General features: G+C 37.1%; 1 protein-coding gene and 1 non-coding gene across 4 annotated transcripts; one reads left to right on the forward strand and one right to left on the reverse strand.

Annotated features, from left to right (window-relative positions):
• Nucleotides 1-4,856: 4,856 nt before the first annotated feature.
• On the forward strand, nt 4,857-21,215 carry LOC146161309 (sodium- and chloride-dependent GABA transporter 3-like). Of its 3 annotated transcripts, none has more exons than XM_083384045.1 (14): nt 4,857-10,129; nt 10,680-10,786; nt 11,563-11,693; nt 12,260-12,386; nt 14,433-14,586; nt 14,891-15,026; nt 15,115-15,249; nt 16,738-16,841; nt 17,093-17,217; nt 17,566-17,678; nt 17,978-18,115; nt 18,739-18,942; nt 19,358-19,525; nt 20,231-21,215. In XM_083384045.1, exons 1-14 carry the CDS (start codon nt 10,080-10,082, stop codon nt 20,321-20,323), a joined length of 1,785 nt encoding a protein of 594 aa, XP_083240171.1. In that variant the 5' UTR covers nt 4,857-10,079; the 3' UTR covers nt 20,324-21,215. The 3 variants fall into 3 exon arrangements, with proteins under 3 accessions (XP_083240171.1, XP_083240173.1, XP_083240172.1); XM_083384047.1 differs by having other exon boundaries at nt 10,087-10,129; nt 10,680-11,379; XM_083384046.1 differs by lacking the exon at nt 4,857-10,129 and adding an exon at nt 11,307-11,379.
• LOC146161310 (U5 spliceosomal RNA) lies at nt 12,001-12,124 on the reverse strand. The gene has a single exon (XR_014494752.1). It is a non-coding gene; the product is annotated as a U5 spliceosomal RNA (small nuclear RNA).

The following is a 21,215-nucleotide window of genomic DNA, read 5'->3' on the forward strand; positions in this document are numbered from 1 at the left end:
CGTTGTTTCTGAGCAAACATTCACCGTGTAAGCGGAACAAGCGTTTCTTTAGTTAGAAGGAATACCGCTTTCTTAGGTTAAAGTTTAAGCAACTCAACCCTATCTTATATATATTGCATGTGGAATGGGATGACTATTTGTTCAGGTAAACAAGATTTATTTTGAATAGATGACTCTATTCTTTCCTGAATCCAAGAAACTCAATAATTTAAGTATTATAAAGGTATTGCTCGCAAAATTTTCTGGCCTGATCTGGAGGGTTTAACAGTCCTGCAAAAGCAGTATATTACTAGACGCGTGACCCTTTCGCAGCCAATATAATGCCGTTCTAGAATAAATGAACAACTATTTTATTATTTCGGAAGTGTTTTCCAGGGAGCAGCAATAATCCGGTACATTTAGGTACATTAAAGTCAGCTGCTCACTGATCATAATGTCAGCAAAATCCATACGTAGCACACGGCAATAGTGGAAAACAATAATAATCATGAGTAAAATAAATTGAAAAATACCACAATATTTCGGCCGTAATGGTGACTATTACTGCAACGAACAGAGCATAAAACTAACTAAATGTTAGGAAAAACAACAGAAGAAAACGTACCACCAAATTTAGAACAAACAAGGGCAACAACGCGACAAAAGGGAACGGTTTGCGAACAGAACAGTTGCCATTAAATGGCCACAACAACGAACAAAAATGTACGATTAACAGAAATGCATATACACAAGTTCAGTTAAACACACATTCACTCAAGGACGGCAACGCAACAACACTGAACGATTTGCGTACGACATAATGGCCAAAAAAGATAGACAACGAACACAAGCGTGGCTGTTGCTAGGTTGCGCACGCCTGAATGCTAGATAAAATTTATGGCCACGGGGTGCCTTCTAGGCAGTGCCGGATTAACTAAGTACGGGGCCTGTAGCAGATTGATTTTAGGTACACACTATAACCGGGAAGTAATGCAATATTTTATAGATTTGATCTATATTCTGCAGCAACAAAAGTCTAATCCAGAGTTTCTCAATATTTTTCGCCCCAGGGCGCACTTGTAAACCTTTCAAAACGCCGCGGCGCACCTGACGAGCTAGTCGACTGCTAATTTTTTTTGGATATTTTGTTTTTTTGCTGGCAGTTTTTATTACATCAGGCTCCTAATTTTATTATCTATGAAGAAGCCTGCGGAGTCGGTTAAAAATAACCCGACTCCAACTCTCGAGTCCGTCCCCGGCCAAATGTGCGAATTCGTCAATTCTGAGTACGGCTGGCACTCTACAGCCTCTATTTCACCCATTGTACGCAACTAAATTAAGGTGGATTTTGAACTATCCCCTCATAGGGGTGTTATATATCTCATCCACCCACAAACCATTGCTGGAAAATATCCACCATATGCTATTCCGCCTTTTCAATTTGCAGTTGTGGCGGCATCATCAGTTTTTAAATTGGTACTGCGAACGTCGGACTCGGGACTCGGGACTCAGGCAGTCCGACTTCAGCAACTCGGAATAAATCCAAAATTTAACGGAATAAGACCTAAAAGGATAAAATAACGCCCAAAACAGTAGAAACAGGGTAGGGGACGGTTAAGGGACATCTTTCTTGACATTTTGGTGTCGACGTTTGGGTGCCCTAGTTTAAAATGCCGTTGTTTTGGCACTGCATTGGTTGCCTCTGTTTGGGATTAGCTTTAATTTTATCTGTGGATGAGTGTTTTCAGTAGGATTATGCATTGACAAATTTTAAATGTTGAAATATGTCATTAAAATTTTTAACTTTGAATTCCAGAATTGACCAACGCCATAATAAAACCCAATACAATGGTAATGGATATAAAACGATTAGGCACCGCCTCCGCATTATCTGGCAACCTTCCGCGGCGCACAGGTTGAGAAACGCTGGTCTAATCTAATGTAATGTTTTATTTGCAAGGAGAAATATAAAACTTCAGCAAAATTATTCATAGGTCTTTTCGACGCATTTGAACTGACTTTAGAACGTCATTTTCAATTCTCAAAAGAGTTAAATAGTGTAGCCGCTCTTTCCCTATCGTTTTTAATCAACTTCAATTTTAAAAATGATATCTCTCCAGTACAATTAGTTACTATCATACATAGGCAAATGCGTAACCAGGGTTACCAGATGGAAAAAAAGAAGCCAAACTTACCTTAAAAAAAAGCAAAAAAAAGCAAAATCTACTACAAACTCCAACAAGCCTATGTTTTTCCTTATATGAATAAAAAATGCAATAAACAGTCATGCTGGTAAATTGAATTTCTCTTTTTGTGGCAAATTTTTATCAATTTTTTCTCTTTTTGTAATTTTTCTTGGCATTTTTTTTCTCTGTTTGCGTTAGTTTTATCTCTTAATATAATTTCATTTGGATTTTTTTTTGAAAAAATAAAATCAAAAGAGGTTTTAAAAAAGCCTAAATTTTCAAATTTGGCTTTAAAAAATCCTAACTGGCAACCATGTGCGTAACAAAGTGTCGATGTTAGAAAACGTTTGCAAACCGTTCGTATTACGTCACAATGCCTCAAAAGTGGCTTGATGTTGTAATTATTTTAGTTCGCGTTTAGCAACTTAAGTGCGATAAACCAACAATAAATATCAGTTATATGTAGTCCAACCATTGACAGATTTAGACAAACACGTCGTTAACATGCACCAGTTGTTAAACACCTGCAGGATGTTTTCCGCTACGCATTCCGTCGAAAATTTTGACTGCAGCATACATCGGAATATTGACTACTAAAAGCAGAGCGTTCGAGAGAAAAAAGTTGCGAGGTAAACACGAGTATTTTTTGTGCGACTGGGAAACCAAGCTGAAAGCGAAACTAACAGTTAACACTTCTGGGTATACAGGCTGAAAAGCGTCGAAGTATTTTCAAAGTAGCGGGCATATGTTACAGTATCGATCAAGGCAGTTGCCTCCTGCGAAAATTACTGCATTTTTAAAGTTTACAATATAGTAATTATAGGAAGGGACAAGACGCTGGGACTAGTAATTTAATCTTACAACTATAATATTTTCTATGGTATTTCAGTTTGCAAGCCAAAAAACAGCGCGGGGCCCTGCTTATAGGCATTGCCTTGCCGTAAATTAGATTGCAAAACGCTTTTTGTTTGTTACGTGGTACGATTCAGACCTCGCTTGTTCAAATGAACGGAAGAATTTAAAGTGTTTTAACATTAGCTAGTGGAACAAGAAAACTGGAAAAAGCTTTAGATAAGTTTTCAGTTAAAAATTTTGAAACTCGTTTTACCCTTCAAGTTTTGAAATGTGATTAAATTTTAAAAAGGATTGCTCTCGGTATAACGGTAATAATTTTGTTTTGGGAGTAGATGTTTAATATTTAACATTCAGAAATCAAAGCATATTTGAAAAACAGTACTATACGATATACTCACATAAAACAAACAACAACGAACCGTCTATAACTCTTTCTATAAGATTAAAACAACCTCTAAACGCCAATCATTAAATATCTCGGCTTAATCCAAAACTCCGAAATAGGTTAATATTTTGTTTTGCGTATAAATAAGGTGCTTGGAGGATCAGGGTTTGTTGTGAGAAGTATATCTTATTATAGCTATTAACTATTATAGCTAACCTATAGTCCTAGAAGTAATATTTTATTTATACGCTCTCTTTTACCCGAGGCCTCCTTTTTTTGTCAGAGTCGAAGCTCATGTCAGTTGCAATTCATTTTTCTTTACATTTTTGGACAACGCAGGTCGTATTTTCATGTCTGTTTATACAGATCACGGAAATTGTGGCCTGTCAAATATCCTAACACATATCCTCCCACATATCCTTTAGGGCAGGGTTTCCCAAACTGTGGTCCGCGGACCATCGGTGGTCCGCGACGTCTGCACAGGTGGTCCGTGGCCATATGACAATAAATTAAAAAGTCATGCATATACGTTGTACAGTACGTACCCTTTCAAAAATAATTGCAGCAGTTATTCACAACCTAATAATTTCCAAAGCTTCTGCTATCCAGTATCGTAAATCTTACTTGTTGCATCTTCGTTATAGTCAAAAAGTTGTTTACGAAAAACTCTCGTATTCTATGACGTAATAATATATTCTTATCGCCATTCGGAAAAATACAGGTCCAGACTTTCCGCGGACTCTGACTTACGAGTTTGCCTTTCACAAACACCTCCGAGAATTAAAAATTTATGTAGAAAGCAGCAATCCTATCCGTCCCACTGATGTTGTCAGTGTTGTAAATAAGTATTTTATTATTTTTGTTATTTGTATTGCGGTCCGCGAAAAAACAGATTCACAAATAGTGGTCCGTGGTCCAAATAAGTTTGGGAAACCCTGCTTTAGGAAAACAGCCAGTTTGAAAATTTTGTACACTAGAGTAGGGATCACCATTTTACCTTCCTAAGACATAAGGATGGCACTTAAAAAAATGCCAAAATGCCTTAATGTAACGTCTCGCTTCACAGCGTTTGCGGAGCAACGAACTGAAACGCGAGAAGAAAGTATCTATTTTACATTTATTTGAAATTCTTTAAGTTGGCAGCGACATTTGATCTGGTCAACAGATATTTTACGAAGTTAGCTGATTGCCTGCCGTTTGTGCTTGTTGTAGACCTACTGATTAGCCTATAGTGTCAGTTGAATTAAAATACACGTCTGCACAGTTAAGGTTGTATTTAATGGCATAAAGCAGTGGTTCCCAAACTGTGGTACGCGTACCACCGGTGGTACGCGACTAACTTCAGCATACGTAGAAATTTGCGAAAACTTTCAACTTTTAAAACTTTAAGATTGGGTAATTTGCAATGTTTCGTTTTGGTTACCTTTAATTTGAGGTTTCACACGTTTATGACGTAACACTTATCTTGTTCAAGATAATAAAGCGCTTATTGTTAGCTGGTTTAGTATGCATGGACTGATAGCAGCAGGGTAGTATTGTCTCTCGTATGCATTAACCAGCTGTTTAATTTATGGCTTTTATGTCTTTCTGGAATGACGTTTGTTAAACTTTAATACAGCTACACGCTAATTTTCTTTTCTATATGCTAAAATAGTTATAGTTTGAGATATTCTAGTCGGATGTTATTTGGTGGTACCAGTGACATGCGGTGACGTTCCTAGATGGTGAGGCACTCATTTTTTCAAGCCACGCTTTTCTTTAACAATCACAAAAACGGTATCGTACTAATAAAGATAAAAAAATTAGCGGCATGCTTTTGTGGGGCGCAGCCACAATGAAACAATGTTTATAGAATGTTTAATGTTTACATTCTTTCATTGTGGCTGGGCCCCACACTTTCACGTTTATTACAAAAATGAAAATAAGAAACAAGGAAAGTATAAAAGGCGATATTTTTAAAGCACAGCCACCGGTAGCGCGTAGCCAGCCAAAAATTTAGGAAGGTGGGGTCTGAGCAAAAAGTTTAAACTTTTGTTGTTTAGCTTTTGCCATTGTATGAACTGCGTATCGAACACAAATAAATACGCTCGACTTTTGTGGTACTGCAAAACAAATATTATTTAGAGTACACAATATTTATAAGTTTTTAGGGGGTCATGGCCTCTGTGGCCCCCTGGCTGAGCCTATGACAGTCACATCCACTCCTTTTTTTTACCAATCTCTTTGAAAGTTGCGTGTTATTTTTTTGTCCAGTCGTCTGATGCAAACCTTTCAAATGGGAAACAGATTTGCCTTTATTTATGACTCTAACTTTAGATTGATTGAAAGTGTAAATTTTCCTCCATTTTAGTTAAATTTTATATAAAAAACAATCCTTTACGCTGCAAGAAGTCAATGTAGAAATGTTTTATAGCTGGGACGTCACATTTGAGGCATGCCTCAAATCCTAGCTAAATCGTTTATCATGTTTTCCGAGAGAATTGGGAAAGAAAAAAGCACGCATAATGCAGTACATAGAGCTTTTGTGATATGAAGAGATGCACGGCTTGGCACTGCCTCACTTCGCGTATTTCAACGATTTTGAACGCTTGATATAAATAACGCAACAGAAATTGGAAATAATAACGCTTTAGGTATAGAAGTGTAAAATTTGCGGGAGAAGGAGTATGGACTACAGGAATCCATTCAAATTAAAGCACCCAAAAACATGCAATGTGTACTGTACTTTAGCAAATAATATATATTCTGTGATAAACATCTCTTTAATATACGTTTTGCTTTGCCAGATGTTGACAGGTGAGGCACTGTCTCACCTGCCTCCCCTGACCGCACGTCCCTGGGTGGTACATGAACACTGTACAAAAGCTCAAAATGGTGCGCGAGAAAAAAAGTTTGGGAAACACTGGCATAAAGTGTTGTTCCTTATTTACTATACAGACGATGCCCCAACTAGAGTGTATTATGGATTAAATTTGCCATTTATCAGCCTAATTAACTAATGCATGTCCGGTTCTCTAAGAGTCGTTGATCGTATGCAATATCTTGTGGAGTTGTTGCCTACCGGAAAAATTTAAACCAGAAATAATAAGCGATTTTGTTAAAGCCTTGAAATAAACAAGGGTTTAGATCAGTGGTTTTTAGCCGCTTAGCCTCCTTTTAGAAGCTCCGATTCAGTTTAAAAAATATATTATTGCTTTTCATAAAAGATTTAAAATTCAATTTCCCTTTAATTTTAATAACGTTTAAATTACATGTTTTGCGTTTCGTTGGTATTCAACCGGAGTGCAGAGAGGTATTTTGGAAGCGTTGGGAATATGGTTTTCTTTATTAGTAAGCCTCTTAATTCAACTCTTTGTGCACGATTAGAGTACAAATAAATCGAAAATATATATTCTTACGTCGAGCTTATTTGCGTTCTTCTCAGTTCCGGTTATAGTTACTCTTCTGTAATTAAGCCACTTTCAAGGAGGGGTGCCGCAATGTATTTACTATTTTTAGCTGGTGCGGTAAGCCATAAAAAGGTTGGGAAGCACTGCTGTAGTGCATACTGGCTTCGCATAATGACACATTAGTTAAGTAAAAATAAATGGGAACATCTTTCAAATTCTAATAGATAATAAAGAAAGTGACCTATGTTTAGTAAAATTTATTTTTGGTAAACTGCAGGATCTTTCTGCGGCTCCCTTGAAAATAAACTGTTCCAATTTGGTTTCGGGTGCTTGAGTGTCATCGAGCTTTTGTGATACTAATTCAGCATCATTCAGTATTTTCACCTATTTTTCGTCCATTTTGGAAACAGCATTTCGGTATATATATTAATATATTAAATGGCAAAAAAATACTATGTATAAAATCCTTAGGTTTGCTTTGTAGAATAGCCTATAGTTTAGTTCCAGAAAATGGAACGGTTTATGTAGTAAATTTTGTATTTATCTTGTTTTACATTTTGAGTCTTGTCTGAAAGTCTTCTGTATGGTTTGCTGCCTTTCGACCACCCTTTACCTATTATTGCGTCTTCAATTCAAGTCTTTTATATCCACTCGTGCGCAACTTTACAGCTTAAACTTCCATTCGTGAGGAACGATAGAGATGTTCGCACAAAAGAATGCAGTTCATGGGATAAGGTTTTGTAGCGGCGCCATCTGTCTTGTAACCTATTTTGGATGCTTTTAAAAGCAAGCTTAAATTGCGTAATAAAATCCATTTTGCTGTAAATTCCTTAATTTTCTTTTTCATTTCAGTATTAAAGGCTTTTTTAGTATTCAGGGCGTGTGAATAAGATGTGTAAAATATTATATTGATTTCATGGGTAAACACACTGTTTTTTTTTGAATAAATTGACTGTTGAAGCCCATAATTGGACGAGTTTACCAATTTGAATAGTTCGACGTGATACCTTTATTTTAATGGCTTGGCAGTTAACTTGTTCTAATATTGACTTTGACTGCGACTTGGCTTAGGCAATTTATAACTTGAAGCGTAATGGACTTGGACAACACAGGATAGAACACTGTGGATTACGAAAACTGTTCTGTCAAGACTTGTAAATCAGGAAAGCTTTTTGTTAAGTAAAATGCTATCATTTGCGAGATACCTTAAGCATGCCAGACGAATTATTTTATTCTTTCAATAGTTAGATCTGAAATGGTATGGATGTTAATGAGATTTATATTTCCGAAAATGGTTAAAATTCCAGTTACGTCGGTTTTGCTAATGCTTTGTGACTTGCTTTTTTAATTTGTTGTAAAACGGAAAAGAATGTTATTTATATTGCGCGTACGTGGGACACAAATCCTGTCTTTAATGATTTTGCACTTTATTAAACAATCTGATTCTTGCACATTTCACAAGTATTGAGTAATCTAAAGCGAGGGTTGCGTTGTAGTTTTTCAAGTGTTTTTACAAATATGCGCATTGAAATAAGCAGGATCAAAATGCAATAAAATATTGGTTCTCCCAGGACATTAGTGTCGTTAAAGCGAATATAAAGGGCCCACTTAAAATACACATAAAATATAGACGAGCAAATCGTCATTAAAGCAAGGAAAATCTGAAAGTCCGTGCATAAAATACTGCTGTCACAGGCAGTTTTGAAAAATCGTTTTCACCACATCAAGTTGCATTGGCTTTAATCCAGCGGTTCTCAACCAGTGGGCCATGGTTCACTGGTGGGCCATGGAAACTTTTTAGGCAATTTAAAAAAGCTAGATTTATTGAAGGATTTAGTTTCATTTGTGTCACTATACCTAATTCCACAGGGATAATGGCTTGGGGAGAAATTGAGAAGGAATGTAAATGAATGTAAATTTATTGTTCAGAAGCAAGTACCTCACTAATGCACGGTTTAATAAATAATCTGTTTTGATATATGTTCCGCTATTTTTTGTTCTAAACCTTTTTTATATTTTGTTCTTTCATAAAAATTTATTGGGCCACAGAATTGTTGTGCAACGAAAATTGGCCACGAAAGAAAAAAGGCTGAGAACCACTGCTTTAATCAGGCGATGTTCAAGAATTCGGTACGCTGTTCAATGCCGAGTGTAGGTCATTTGTCGCGGTGTTGTCCAGTTTTGTATGGTCTCCTAAGTGTTTGCTGGGGTAGGAGGCGAAAAATATCCTCTTTGGCTTGCATTAATTATAGAACATTATCGGACGAGGGTGTTTGTTGTTTCAAACTAAAACAATTCTGGGAAAGGTTATATGCGAATCGTATTCTACTAAACACTCTTGTAAATCTTCGCGAAGCATTACGGCTTCGCAGCATTACCACGGAAAGCCGTCAATTCAAACAACTCCTAGACTTTTTGTGTTGTGTTGCACAAGCGCTTTTTGTATTCACACAAGTCATTCACGATTAGCGTCAGCTTGTCTCCAGCAGGAAGGCGTTTCATTCAACATATCGATGCCCAAATGTCGTCAACATCAAACAAAATAAAGTCCCACTTAGAATTCCCCTCCCCCCCCCCCGAGAGTTTCGGTGTCTTTAACGGTAACAATGGTTTCGCCAGGACGATTCATGTAGGCTAAGTGAGGTAAAATAAAAGGTAGTTTTCCACTGTGTGAAGCGGGCCGTTCAGAGGACCTAAATCGCTATTAAAGGTTTTGAATTTTTGTTATTAGAAGAACGGAGATATTTGTGATTGAAGAAATAGTTGTTTCTCTATTTTATGTCCCGAAGTAGGTTGCCTCCGTCTTTATTCTTTCATGTCGGGCTGTAGGCTAATCAATTAGCGTACAATGCTTGTAGGGATGTAGGGCCTCAATAGTTAACTTAATGTAAGCGGTGTGTACGAGTGTATTTTCGCTTTTTATTTAAATTATGCATTTTTATCGTAGACACATATTGTCCCTTATGTTTAACGTGTATTTCGTTTAATCAATAACTTTGTTGGTAGCTGTATAAAATGTTTTTGACCGAACACTTATTGCATGCTTTTGGGGATTAAACATTTAATCTGGGTTAGTGGTTCAAGATCACATGATAAAGACTAAAAGTCTAGTTGAATGCTTTACCGAGACAAAACCCATTTCGGCCTTGTGGATATGGCGAAGGAAGTACACCTAACGCTATGAAGTTATGTTTCCACCGAGCAGCACCCTATTAACCCCTAAATTGCTAGAAATTGACCAAAAGCTTATCTAACAAAGTTTCGGCAATAACCAAGTGCCTTACAATGCAACCTTCATCAAAGGAGGAAAACCCTAACGAAGTGGATGTAAACAGGTTAGTATTCAAGTTCATAGTTTAGGAATTCAGATAGAAAGTCTACTGTACATCTGTACATGTGTTATGAAAGACTTACTATAGACTTTAGATTTAGCCATATAATGCTTGTCCTAACACTTTTGGTAGGTCGATTGATTTCGTCAAACCTTAGATTGAATGCAACATTACAACAAGAGTTTGGCAACCCTTATACGTATTGCGTGTGTAGAATTCTGGATGGTTCAGTATAAAAACGTAACATCTACCGTGAAATGGTCAAGTGTAACATTTACGAAGAGTCTGTTTTTCAATGTTTCAGGAAATACATAAGCATCTAAGGATACAGTTTCAGTACCAGTACAGTACAGTATTTGCTTAAAAACGAATGACTGAGTCGAGTCAATATGTGCGTATTCTATTACTTTTTTTGTATCTTCGACTGCAAAATTAGACCCTTCTATAGTAAACAGCTTTAGGCCTACAGTACCCTTAATCCGCCCCTCACTACAGCCCTAACTTTTAACATAGTTCTGCGCAATTGAATGTAAACTTAAGAATGTTGTTTCAGGGACAAGTGGACCAACAGCCGCGAATCCTTTCTTGTTTTCCTTGGTTATTCGGTTGGCATTGGCAATGTTTGGAGGTTTTCGTACCTGGCGTTTTCTCATGGAGGCGGTATAGCTTTTCGTTTTGCGTTTAGTGTAACTTCTGCACCTTGTTTAAATAAATACAAGTTTATTTTTCCCTTTTTGCCTTGGGTAAACTTGCAAATTATGTACATAACTGTTCCGTATTTTAGTTTTTACCCTTAATTAAACGCTTGACACATATTATTTCAACATTTTTATTATTTTCAACAATGTCAGTTTTCTGATATACTCCTAAAAAAGTCAAATTAAACGCATAGCTAGTTGAATGTTAACATTTATCAGCGAAGTCGTTGAAATACCACAAGTAATTTTATAAAAGTGTCTTTTTATTTAATGTAATTAAATTACTAGAATTAAAAAAAACGTATAAAATACATGTAGATATAGGCATGACTCCCAAGTCCAAGTGAAATCATATAAAGACCGAAACTTTACGGTTTAGTGCTAAAAGCTCTGTAACTGATAATGGCTAAAAATAATTTTGCCTAAAAAACTATAACAATGCCCTAACCCTAACATGTATGCTTCGGGTAATTGTTTTACAGTTGTCTACGAGCCTGCTATTTCTTCAACGCCTCGTTTTCTGCAAGCGTAGCGAGCGCGGCGTTGACATTTCAAGTTAGTTGAAACTTGAAACAGTGGTACGTGATTTTAAATAAAGTGCAACACCGGTAAGCAAAACGACCGAAAATAGGCGACGCAAACAGACAGTGAAATGATTGTTTTATTATTCTACAGCGAATCGGGTTTGATTTGGCCTTGAAATGACATTACGCAGTCGTAAAACATTCCTCTATTTAGGAGCATTCCTAATTCCTTATGTCATCTTTGCCGCCTTCGTCGGAATTCCTCTTTATTTTCTCGAGGTGGCGTTGGGCCAGTACACCAACAAGTCTGTGATTAAAATGTGGAACCTGGTGCCGGCTTTCAAGGTTAGTGGAGTTCACACAAAGTACAAAACCAGACTTCGTATCTGATTTATGTAAACAGCTGTTTAACTAGTTGCGACTTTTCCTATACGTTGCTCGTGTATCCCGTCTGTGCTTGTTTGAATGTTTGGTGTTGTACATTGGTACCGCCGAGAAGGCTTGGGTTGGTTATCGCCTTACCTATTAGCAAATCTGTTATGCTTAGTAATGCATTTCGTATGTGCACACTGAGGCTTGTATAACATTCACGAATATCGCGTAGTATAAAAAATACGCTTCCTCTTATTTTTTTTTTATTTTTTTTTTTTTAACTGCGGAACATGTCTGCAGATGCAAGAAATAATTAAAGACTCATTGAAATGTCCCACTTCACGGAAATCTTTAGTAAAAGGCGAAAGATTTACACGTTGTGTGAATTGATAAAACTAGCATAATTTTATATTGACAAGCACTATCTGGATAGGGTAAATCTATATATATATATTTCAAAGATATCTTTGTTTATGGCGCTCGTACGTTCGCCTTTATGTTTATATGTATTTTTTAAAGGAATTTTCGTTTGCTCGCAGGGAATCGGCGCAGGCAGTTTGGTGATCTGTTTTTACTCGTCGATGTACTACATTATGGTGCTTGCCTGGTCCGTTCTTTATCTCGGTCATAGCTTTTCTTCGGGCGATTTAGCGTGGAGCACGTGCGGTGCGTATAATGATGATCATGTCATATTGGAAGAATCTAAAATAAATCTAGAAGGCCTGTTTTTACCTTCTTTATGAAACGGGGTGTTGAGAGATATTTGAAATTCTTTAGCAATCTGACTTTTGCTATATTGGAAGGCCTATTGATGCCTATTGATGACTGTTTGTAGCGATTGGAGTACAATAAGTTAAATACAGTACTATTTTTATTAAATGTAGTGGGGATTTCAAGATATGATGGAAACCACTGCGTTAACCTTACAGCTAGGTTTTTATTTGGATTGCAAGGCCCTTTGAACAAGCCATTTAATTTGTATTGATACTAGTAATGTAACCGTATTCGTTATGATTTGATCCTATGATCACCGATAATGTGATTTGCCTGGCAATTCAATTCGAATGTAAAAAATGTCTTTGACTTGTTTATTAGCCATCCAAAACCGTTTGCGTTGTTTTCTAAAAATGATAAAGCATGTCATAGATCAGTGCTCCGCAACCGGTGTGCCGCGGAACACTGGTGTGCCGTGAGACCAAGCCAGGTGTGCCGCGGTTAATTGTGGTTTTAAGGGTACTTTTTTCAGTAGAATTAACATAAAAATGGTACATCAAGGCAGGCATTTAGACCCTATGCAATAATCCAGATGTAACTTTATGAACTTTCCTTCATAGTTAAAACTTTTAAACCTAATGTTACGTTCAATCGCCGGAAAGCGACTATTAAGAGTATAAATATACAGCAAGAGTATAAATATATTTTTTTCAAACTACACAAAGTGGAAAAGGTAGACTACAAAGTGGAAAGAGAGAGATTATCAACGCGCGAAACGCTAATGAAATATCACTGTATATGTATTATTGGCATTTTGTGATTGCTAAATTAACCTTGTCTGCTGTCCTAAAAAATAAAATCGGCACAAATGTAGGGGTACAGCGCACAATTGCCACGTCATTTTTCAAATATTTTATAAAAAGCCCTTAATGTTTTCTGACTCGTAATGGGGGTGCAATTTACAGGACTTCGGCCAGGACCATACAATAAGGCCTACAAAGTAACAGTATGTAAATCAAGATAATTTGCAATAGTGTTTAGGCCAACGTCATAATAAAGCCAAAATTTCTAAAAAATACCTAACATGTCGGACAAAAGTTCTAAATTCATGGGAATAAGGCCCAAGAGGGTATGGGACGTTTGGGGAGCAATTGGTCTGGCTTCGGATGGTTTGGCATCGAGTTATTTGCACCTGTTTGGTGTTATTGGTAGGTATTAGGTGGGGTAAGAAATTAAGTTTATTAGGGAAGTTAGTGATGAATTTAGGGGTGGGGTTTGAGGTTAGGTAAAGATATATATTGTCCTTATTCTAGCCATTTAGTCTTTTTTTTGACGGGTTTAAGACTTATTCCGATTTAGACTTTATTACGATTATAGGTATTATAGTTCTATTTTGGTCTTATTCCGAGATTTGTTTTATTCCGACGTTGATGTTGTCCTAATTTTAATTCTATGGCTGGTGTCCCTTTGGCCGTATTAGGATATTTTAGAAAGAGCGTAAAACCACAAACTTGCAGACAAGGAAACGTAAAATGTCAAATTGTCGGCGCCTTCGGCGCAATCGCTTATTTTTTCTAAGTAGCCCAGGATATTTGGTTTTGTTGTCTATGTTCGATCGTCATATATTTCGTAGGTGTGCCGCCGAATATATTTAGCTCTGTTGGTGTGCCACAAGTCGAAAAAGGTTGCGGAGCACTGTCATAGATGACTGATTGCGACTTATACTAGGTCACGCCTAAAGACACAGAGCAGGTCGTAACTTAGACCACCTATTCCCGCAGGGAACCTTAGGGGCGTTACGGTTTTATAGCGTGGCAGGTTAACACAGCATGACCAATATTATACGCTGATTTACGATTACCGTCAATAACAGCGATAGCGCATATGTCACACACACTTTTACCGGTCCGAACCTTAGCGCTTATGATGAGACATACCTTAAAGTTAATCTGGCACTTAAATAAAATACTGGTAAAAAACTAATACCTAAAACTGTAGATAACTGGTGGAACACGAAGGACTGCATTTCCTTCACGAACAAGCTACGTCCACTTTCCTTAGTCGATGCAAATTTATCCTTTTCAAACGAATCATCGTCCCTCAACAACGCAACCACGAAAAGCGGATCTTTTGCGGTATTCGAGTTTTGGCAGTAAGAAATTTTTATTTTTCCTTTCACTTTACACTCACAATTTTTCCACATATAGTCGCCAGGGTCAGAAAAATGTGGACCCCCATATCCATGTTACTTCATTGTAACAAAGGTATTTAAAACTTATGCTTTTCGTTTTTAACGATATAAAATATTTCCACCATATCGTAAAATGTAAACGATTATGTAGGGGAGGAGCGATAAGTAAAATAAAAACGCAAGCTACAAATAAGTGATGTAGGCCACGTTGTGCATTTTCTGGATGTCTTATCAGTTCTATAACAATATATTTTTTCTTTCACAGAAACTACGTGTTGCGAGCCTCGTCTGGCATGGGCGAAACAGGAACTTGCAGCAACTGGCCCATGGTGGCCTGTTTCATCATTGCGTGGATACTTGTCTACGGGTGCTGCTTCAAGGGCGCCAAGTCGGCCGGAAAGGTTAGCAAGCTTTTACTGGCATCTTACTAACGTTTTTAAAACTGTATCGATAGTATTTTTTGGCTTGAACCTAATACCGTTTTTATAGGTGGTATACGTCACTGCCACGTTTCCCTACGTCATATTATCGATCCTGACGGTGCGCGGGTGCACGTTGCCGGGCGCTGCAGATGGAATCTACTATTACATGGTTCCTGATGTTGCGAAGCTTGCAAATGCCCAGGTTTTAGAAATATATATATATATATATATAGAAATAGCGTTACGTATACTCCTCTTGAAAACGTTCATGTGCAAACAAATGTGGAATTTTACGTTGTTATACCTGTTACGTGTTCACTAATACATTAAACACCTTAATTAATTAATTGACATAAGCCAAATCTTGGAGTTCATATTATCATTAAGTTATTACGAATTGATAAATAGGGTTTTAGATTAGCGCGTTCTAGCTTTCGCATAATCAAATGTACTATTGGTTGAATAATATATTATTTTAAGATGTAATGTTTTTCGTATTGCGTCCGATCGCCTCGTTTCAAATCTGTCATTTACCCTTTGATCTCCTAATCTAAAAAAATCAGTCTTGCTGGCAGTGTTCTCACGCTCCACTTGTTTTGCTGGCGTCTTACTCCCGCTGCAAATTGGTCTTAGAATGGCGGCTGTATCTTAAAAGAGTGCCTAACCATGTTTAAAAAGTTCGGACAGTCTTTCATGGCCAAATATTAAAGTCTTAGCCGATAGTCGCTGCAATAGGTGTCTGTGTCACATTAACTTATATATACGTTCACTAATGCTATTTTGATACCGTTTTAATTTACATTGTAACAATATACTTTTGATTGATATTTTAGTGGTGGTTTTGACAGGTAGCAAATCTAGCTAGAAACCTTCGCCAAACTATTTGAACTCACTCGTTTGCGTCCTGCCGGGCAGCTGTATGGGGTCAGGGGCCAGGCCCCAGTACACAAGTCGCGGTAGGGCGTAACAATACTATTGTCATGTTATAGGGTTACAAAAACTTTGCATGGCGTAAAAATTGAACTAACCATCTCGGTTATTTCCACCTCGGGCATCGTGTATGTCTTGTTATTTATATCGTCACAATTTACGCGAGAAAGCTCGTCAATCAGATTTTAAAACGGATGAATATTGTTATTCATCTATATGAAAATTAGTATTTTTTAATATTTTTGGAAAACAGTGCGTGCGCTTTTTTTCGAAGGCACATACAAGGATAACGAATTTTTGCTTAGTAGCTTGCATAACGTTATGAGATATCATATTACAAACAGTTTTGTTCGTTCCGGGGGTGCTATTTGCTACCTCGGGCAATGTGCGATTTCCTGTTGCTTATTAATGCCTTGAAAAATCCCCCCCCCCCCCACACACTAGGCTACTACACGAATCCCAGTTTGAGAGCCATTGTAAATTATATTTATAAAAAAATGTTATAATCTGTCTGCTTTGGTCAAGGGTTCGATGATTACCACAGGCTATTAGACTCAACTTGGGCCTATTATTTCGTGTAAATTCCCACGTAATTTATTATAAACCGTATGCAACCTGGCAAAAAATATGCACAGCACAAACGTAAATTAACATTTAAAAAAATGTTTTATTTAAAACATTTGTTCGCAATACCTTGTTTTAATAACATGTGTTTTCCAATTGTTTTGTTTCTTTTTTATAAGGTTAACTTTGTTCCCAGGTTTGGGTTCAGGCCGGCAGTCAAGTGCTATACTCGTATGGGATCTGCTTTGCTTCGTTGGTGACTTTCGGCAGCTACAACGACTTTAACAGCAATTGCTACAGGTTGGTAATTTAACGTTGCTTCACAACAATACTTAAAAATATAATTCTGTGGTCTCAGACATATGATACCGACCACAATTTATGTTGGATATCAATACCATCATCACACGTCAGTGTGGTAATTGGATATTCTCTTGTTTTTATCTTATTTGTAAAGAAACATTTGTGTGTTGTGCCCTTATAACGTACCTAAATACAGGTCATTGGTTTCATCTGACAAAAAAGCGAAAGAACATGTTTTTGTCCAACAGAACTTGCATGCAGATCCCGATAATCTGCAGCGCGACCTCAGTCTTTGCTGGATTCTCCGTGTTTGCTGTCGTCGGTCATTTAGCGCATCTGCAGAACACAAACGTCACCGAAGTAACTTCACACGGTGCGCTTGTAATATGACCCTCATCTCTTTTGTTACAACGTTACTTCTGTAACCCTAAAATAGAGCAAACAACGCCGCTTAAACTCTCATCAGAACAACGCCGCTTAAACTCTCATCAGTTGGCATAGTACTTTGTTGTGAAATCGCATTTACACCGGAACATTTAGCCATTATTTCAAGACAGAAATAAAAAATATTCCATGTCAGAATAAAGTTATACAATAATATCTCCCTTACAAATATTTCTTTGTCGAGTAAAATATCAGCCATTTCGACGCTATGTTGAAATTAAATGCAATAGAAGTCTTGGGGCTTTCAGTCCTTCGACAACACACTCTTGTTTACTAGGTCCAGGACTGGCGTTCCAAACTTACCCGACTGCAATTTCTCTGATGCCCTTCCCACAACTCTGGGGAATTCTCTTCTTCGCAATGCTCATAATGCTCGGGATTGATTCCCAGGTCGATGGCGTGTATTTACGTTTAGCTAATTCTTTACATTTTAAATACGCCTTCTTTAACGCTTTTCTACAGTTATTATGTACAATTTTTTTTAAATAAATTATGTACAATTTTTTAATCTGATGAGGTCAACTGTTATTGCTTATTGAAAAGATCCGCTGTGTTATTTAACTTTAATTCATACTTTTTAGAATATCGTTTTTGTTCTTAAACACAGTGACTGGTTGTTTGTTTTAAACACTTCGATCGTTTTTATTCTTTAATGTTTTAATATTTAATTGGTTTGTTTTTTGTTGCAGTTTACTTGCGTCGAAGCGATCGTTTGCGCAATCAACGACCAGTGGCCGATATATTTCAGAACGACCAGAAGAAAGCGAACTTTGACGCTGGCAATTTGCGTCGCGTTGGCCATTGTAGGATTCCCAATGACTTTCGGGGTAAGCCCTATGCTGCAAAATATTAGGGATGTTCGATAATATCGCACCAGAACCCGTACCTGGTGCCAAGTGGGAGTATCGATACTTGTCAGACTTGGGTGTGTCCATCCGATTTCAAATTTTGTAAATATTTTCAGTCATGGTTTTACGATCCAATGGCCCAATAGCTATTCTACTATGAAAGCTAAATTTATAAAACATATAGTAGGTTAACAATTGGGGGTAACTAATCTTATTATCACGAAAGCAAATTCAGGGCAAAATACTTGACAAAGTACTTAAACGTTTTAACTTCACCCATTTTGTTTATTTGAATACCGCAATGTCGTCATTTAGTATCAGATCTGATCGTGATACTTTTTGTTTAAATTATCGGGTATGGAAAACATTACTTATGTGGTTTTGGATTGTGTTGAGGCGGTGTATCCTAGCATTACAGTTTAGTTTGGTCCATAAATCACAATTATTTCCAGATTTGCTTTACAATATATGCTGCTCATATTTGTCATATGGGATAGAAATATGCCAAAACTCTGGTCAATGACCAAAAATATCAGCCCATTGCTCACCTTAAAGGACCGATATAATCTTCATTGTCCAGTTCCTATATTATCTCGTTAAAGAGCGGAATCTACTTGTTCGAGCTTTACAACAACTACTCGGTGAGCGGCTTCTCCCTGCTTACTTTGGCGGGACTTCAGACAATCGTGATTGGCTACGTGTACGGCACCGAGCGTTTCTATAGCAACGTCAAAGAAATGATCGGCTACCGCCCGTCGCTCTACTTCAAATTCTGTTACAAGTTCGCCACCCCCGTTCTCCTTTTGGTGAGAGTTTGACCCATTAACAACCACAGGGTATGAAAACTTAAATGGGGTTGTGGAGGTGGAATGTTAAAGAACAAAAAATAAAGACGCTTTTGGAGGGAGATTGCGTTTGACTTTGTTTATTGAATTTATAAAACAATTTTAGGCGTGTTTTGCTTAAAATGTTTTAACGTTTGGTTCAAATAGTTCAACTTGAATAAAATAAAAACTAACACGTTTATGTTTTTAATTTTTATATTTTAAAAAGTATGTTGCCCTTTCTTGCGATATGATGTCCCGATAATAGCCGTATATTGAAATTGGAATATTGTCAGTTCAAGTTTCAACTTTTACTTATGGTGATATATAACTGAGTGTCCAAATAAACCGTCTGCGAACCTACGAATCAAAGCAAATCAATATTCGCCTTACCCAGAGCATCTTGTGTTTCTACGCGTCGAAATACACGAGAGTTGAGTACGCCGGCCAGCAGTACCCGGACTGGGCCGACGCGTTCGGATGGTGCACTGCCATGTCGTCGGTCTGCTGGGTTCCAATCTTGTTCGTCTACGCCTTTTACAAAGCGCGTGGCAGTTTCCAACAGGTATATCTATATATATGTGGTTTTAAATTAAACCAAAAAAATGGGAGTAAATATTTTTTAGTCGTGGATAAGACATGCGGCCCGCCTGATATTTACGTGCGGCCCACCACTTATTCTCAATTTCAGTAGCCTTTATTTAAAACAATTGTTTAACTATTATTAAAAGGTGTAAAAAGCGCAGTATTGGATATAGACCTAATTTAATATATTCTCTGAGACTATAATGGAGTCTAATGTCGCATTTCAACATCCATCGAACACTTGAGCACGCATCATTGTTAAGCAAGATGTGTGTTTTTGCGGACCGTTTTAAGGAAATAAATGGTGTCGTACCATGGCATGATACGGCATGTAAACTCAATTTTTCGCGTTTCGCGCGTTTAGAACTTCGCTTTCCCGGGGTTAATTCTTGCGTATTTGCGCACAAGTTCTATCTGGAAGAGCGGGTGTTTATAAGTAAAGTTGTTTTATGACGTCACGATATGACGTAACTTATAACGTCACCACTTTAATTTGATGGGATTTGCGGTGCATCGAAATTTTTAAAGTGGCAATGCGGCCCATTCTGCTAAAAGGTTCGACATCCCTGGTTTAGATTAACTACATAATTCATCGGAGAATTACTCTTGAAAATTGGTAAACATGACAAACCTTGTGAAATCTTTTATTTAAAAGTATTATTACAGATAGACATTTTGTTTGCAGAGACTTCGCTATATACTTTTTCCTTTGGACAGCGAGAAGAAAACCATGCAGGCTGCACCAGAGGAAGCGGAGATGTTTATAATCACAAAGTGATTTTTGTATTGCGAAATAGGGTTGCTTCCACAATTCGGTCGTTCTTTCTGTGATGACTTGTTTATAATCCTCGTTGTACGAGGCATGATTTGCTTCTGTTGAAGTATAGGCGCGAACTTTACAACTATAGTTTTTGTATAGTTTTTTTTATAGTTTATGGCAGATATTGGATACGAATTTGTTCATTAGACAAAATATTGTTTAAGAATATTGCTACTGTCAAAACTTTTGGAAAATAGTTTCAATGTGATTTTATACACTTATTTTCTGTTGTTTGAAAAATGATTTCCTAAAAATAAAGGTTTGAAACAAATCTTTAAACCAAAGTGCCCCCACAATATGGTTGTCAGCAACTATATCATTTAAACATGGCTTTTAGGTCCATCTAGTTCAGTGGTACTCAACCTTCGTGGCCCATTTACGTTGCAAAATTTTCTGTGGTCCAATGAATTTGAATGGAAGAAAAAAATGTAAAATAGGTTTGGAACAAAACTCAGCAGAATATTATTTTTTATTCAACTGTGCATTAGTGAGATACTTGCGGCCGAACAATAAACTTACATTCTTTTTAATTCCTCCCTAGCCATTATTCCTGTAAAAAAATATAGTGAAGTGACACAAGTGAAACTAAATCTAGCTTTTTTAAATTGGTCTGTGGCCCACCTCAAATGTTTTAATGGCCCACCAGTGAGCCATGGCCTAATGGTTGAGAACCGCTGATTTAGTGGTAGATATATTGTTACAATTCCTGTTTTTTAGTTTTGATATGATCTTAGAAGCGTTACCGCGTGTAGGAAAGCTAGTTTTCTTCTAACATCTGTTTGTTGATGTTGTTCGTATTAAAAGTAGATATTGATTTTGATGTTGATTCGTATTAAAAGTAGTCAACAAG

The sequence above is a fragment of the Ascidiella aspersa genome, chromosome 3 (assembly GCF_963924565.1).
Source record: "Ascidiella aspersa chromosome 3, kaAscAspe10.2, whole genome shotgun sequence".
Lineage (NCBI taxonomy): Eukaryota > Metazoa > Chordata > Ascidiacea > Phlebobranchia > Ascidiidae > Ascidiella > Ascidiella aspersa.

Excerpts from the sequence above, each read along its gene's own strand:
- LOC146161309 (XM_083384045.1), top strand. The coding sequence starts at position 10,080 with ATGCAACCTTCATCAAAGGAGGAAAACCCTAACGAAGTGGATGTAAAC. Across the intron at positions 11,694-12,259 it reads ACCTGGTGCCGGCTTTCAAG|GGAATCGGCGCAGGCAGTTT; the intron begins GTTAGTGGAGTT and ends GTTTGCTCGCAG. Across the intron at positions 12,387-14,432 it reads TTTAGCGTGGAGCACGTGCG|ATAACTGGTGGAACACGAAG; the intron begins GTGCGTATAATG and ends CTAAAACTGTAG.